General features: G+C 35.0%; 1 protein-coding gene across 1 annotated transcript in view; it reads right to left on the bottom strand.

Annotated features, from left to right (window-relative positions):
- The window catches only part of LOC117123457 (neural-cadherin-like), a 33,645-nt gene extending 30,872 nt beyond the window's left edge, over positions 1-2,773 (bottom strand). The window contains exon 1 of the mRNA XM_033269373.1: positions 2,283-2,773. Within this exon, the coding sequence (XP_033125264.1) occupies positions 2,283-2,655 (373 nt within the window). The 5' untranslated portion in view covers positions 2,656-2,773. The remainder of the gene's footprint in view (positions 1-2,282) is intronic.
- Positions 2,774-3,522: the final 749 nt, after the last annotated feature.

The following is a 3,522-nucleotide window of genomic DNA, read 5'->3' as shown; positions in this document are numbered from 1 at the left end:
GCTCTAGGCTAGGCCTAAAGTGCAGGCTAGCCAGCCTTTGTTGAAAGGGCACTTCATGAAAAGGGGGGTTCGTTCGAACCCAACGAACCCCCCTGGCTACGGGCTTCATCAATGTCTATATAGCGCCACCCGGCCAGATGCAAAGAGGCAACGATTTAAGACCACCTCGTTTAACTTCTTTTCGTACTTTACACCAAAGGGTTTACTGGGTGCGAAGCTTTATTTTCACCTATGATTTCACACATTCATAACGAATGAAAACATGGGCCTATTATATAATGAGAGATAAGATATTATCTATTATTTGACGTTATAAAAATACAAGTTATAACAAATAGACGTCGGACCGATTTTGGCTTATGTGGACTACATTTGGCAGGTAATTTTAAAGCCAAAATCGGTCCGGCGGAAAAGTTAATCATCTCTTCTTAAATTATTATGTGCCATTTCACAAAATTTTATGATGATCCATACCTTGTTTTTGCGTAATCGTGCTAACAGAGAGACATCAGATAACCTCCTTGGCGGAGGTGATAATGATAATGACAAAGTGCTTATTCGACTGGTTCATTTCGTTGAGTACGAATTTTCGTTGAGTATTATTTTCATTCGACTGGTTCGTAAAATCAGGGTTAGGCTTCGTTGACAATGAAAATTAACGTAACCAGAATGCGTCAATCAGCGTTAAGTTATGCACTTGACCAAAGAAATTGACTGATTGGTCAGTTTAGCAACAACATTTGCGTTAATATAATTTAGATTAAATTTCAGAAAATAAAAATTATAATAATATATTTACCCACATTGAAGTAAAAAAATAATTGTAGGCTAACAGAATTTAAAAATTGGATGAAAACATTTTTTTACGAAAAAACCATACTGCCACAATAATCCGAAGCAGCCTTGATTACGCAGTGTGTATCGCGGTAACTATGCAGCCATTTTGTTTCGTCGAGTTATTCGAATGGTCGTCTTCGTTAAGCAGGATTTTACCACTGCGCAAGTGGGCGTGGTTTAACGAAGAACGACCAGTCGAATACGGCCATTGACAATGACAATGAGGAAACGAGAAATAGTGGAAAATTAACGTAATAGTATTTGCGTTTGGAAGGTCAAAGTTACATGTAAAAACACATATTACTGTACTCTTGTTTACTGATTCACAGTTGATTCAACATTGTTAGGTTGATAGCATGCATAGAATACATGTCACATTCAGTTGGTTAAGTCCAGTTTATAAAGAAAATCTGTAATTTTCATTTTTGAATTCTTGAATTATTGAACAATTACAATAGGCCATAACTTGGAATATATATTCGACTTCTAACGATGTATTTTCTAATGCAAAATACTAACGAAAACCCCGTTAAAATGATTTTGAAGTAACATAAAAGTTATCAATTATTTCAACATAGAAATTAATGTGTATACAAATGCTTACCCATAATTATTTTACATTGAAAAGTGATAGAAACATTCTAGTCATTCGAGTCTGGAAGTGTTTCATTATTATTATTATTATTATTATTATTATTGTTATTGTTATTGTTATTGTTATTGTTATTGTTATTGTTATTGTTATTATTAATTATTATTAATATTATTATTATTGTTGTTGTTATTATTATTATATTTTATCACTGATTTGTTATCATTGTCCAGTACAATAATCAGGGTACACAATTATTTAATTCAATAATTACTATGCTCAAGTTCAAAATGTGTATGCTACGTACTGCTGGTGGTTAAGATGCTGCCTTCCATATTAGGGTTTTGGGTTAATGGACCTTACCTTTATAAGCCTCGCACCTTGGATATTGTTGCTGAGGTCCCCACAAGACGAGTAACATACGAGGACACGTGCGTTTGAGACGCGCGCGTGTTCCTAGCGCTTTTCTGATTAGTCAGTTAAGTTTGATTGACACGGCGGATGGTGTATTCCTGTCACGAAACTTATCATGCTCACAGGAGTATTTCTTAAGACCAAAAACAAATCACTAAGCTGCATTCACAGCACCTAAACTCTGGATCACCCGTATACACAGCAGCACAGAGCTGTATAGTGGAATATTTTATTGGATCGTGAAAAGAGAATGAATAATGCTGCCATAGAAAGCGAAAGGCATTAGGCCTAGGCTTAGGTTACAACAGCACGATTGTTCCAAATGATAGGCCTACGGTTTTAATTTTATAGCGTATCTATAGGGCCTAAATGAAACATGGAACGAGTGTATAACTTTAAGGAATACAGTGGGCCTACTTAAATGGTAGCCAGTCCTTACTTGGTGCATTTGAATTCCAGTACACAACCGTCACTGTTTCTTCTGGCGAAGTCTCATAATCTAGGCCATCTTTTACAATAACTTCATTACCGCTCACTTCAAATAGAGGGTTATAATTTTTCATTACATATCGATTATTTATCGTATTGTTGAATGTATAAACTACATATCCAACCGTTGCGTTCTCATAGACGCATTCTACATTGATATCTGGCCGTTTTCTCTGAATTACTTCTCTCAGACTTACTTCACGTCCACGTTCGAATTCAGTAGTAGGATAGACAATCATATTTCCTGATAGAGTTTTAATCAATAATGTTAAACAGCCAAAAATAAAAACCATAAATCCAAAACTTGTTGGTATGTGTCTCATCTTGCCAGCCGAAACAATATCAAATTCTGAGGGTTTTTTCTCGCTGACGATCAAACACAGTATAAAATTTAATATTGAAAGAATGGAAATCAAATATAGCTCAGTTTTAACTCTCTCAAGCATCGACTATTCATAAAGCACTAATGTATTTCACTGGTATTTCTTTAGTGCAAAAACGTCATAGGCTATTCCGTGTAAACAATCTTCCCGGATACTGACACATTGTGATTGATATTTACTTTGTGTAGCGTGGATGATCCGAGACGGAACTTTTAGTACGGTACACCCAAGACCACAGAAGGGCTGTAAACTCGTTCTCTATCAAAAATGTGTTTTTAATGTAACTGAATAGAGCACATCATTTGCTTTATAATTGGGTGTCAATGATTTCAATCGGACAATTATAACCATAAAGTTATGCTATTTTAAAGTGTAATTCCCTAAACTGGCCTATAATGTTTTGAGAAAAAGGGCTTTAAAAGTACAGTAAAAATTGAAGGAAATCACAGCAACATTCAAAGAAAATCCTAAGCAAACACAGTTCCCTTTGAGCTATTGTGATGAAATTTTTAATGGTTGCTAAAAATAGGTTGGGGAACAGAATTTTTTTTAAATTTTCAAGTCGATACCCCCGGGGTTAATTTGTAGTACCCCGGGGAAATTGGTTATACTTTCATAAAGCTAAAGCATCCACTTACTGAGTATGGTACCCCACAGTTCTAATGAACTTAGTAGGCATAAGTAAGTGTTTTATGCATCAAGCCTTGATAGATAGTGTTTTGTCGGGGTTAAAAATACAAAAGTTTCATTATTATGCACATTATTTACAAGTAAAAATTATCAGGATTTCTATTGTTGCAAGCAACA

This window comes from Anneissia japonica, unplaced genomic scaffold (assembly GCF_011630105.1).
Source record: "Anneissia japonica isolate Jap-2015-1 unplaced genomic scaffold, ASM1163010v1 scaffold287717_len1600092_cov198, whole genome shotgun sequence".
Taxonomy (NCBI): Eukaryota; Metazoa; Echinodermata; class Crinoidea; order Comatulida; family Comatulidae; genus Anneissia; species Anneissia japonica.
This window is presented reverse-complemented; position numbering and strand designations above follow the sequence as displayed.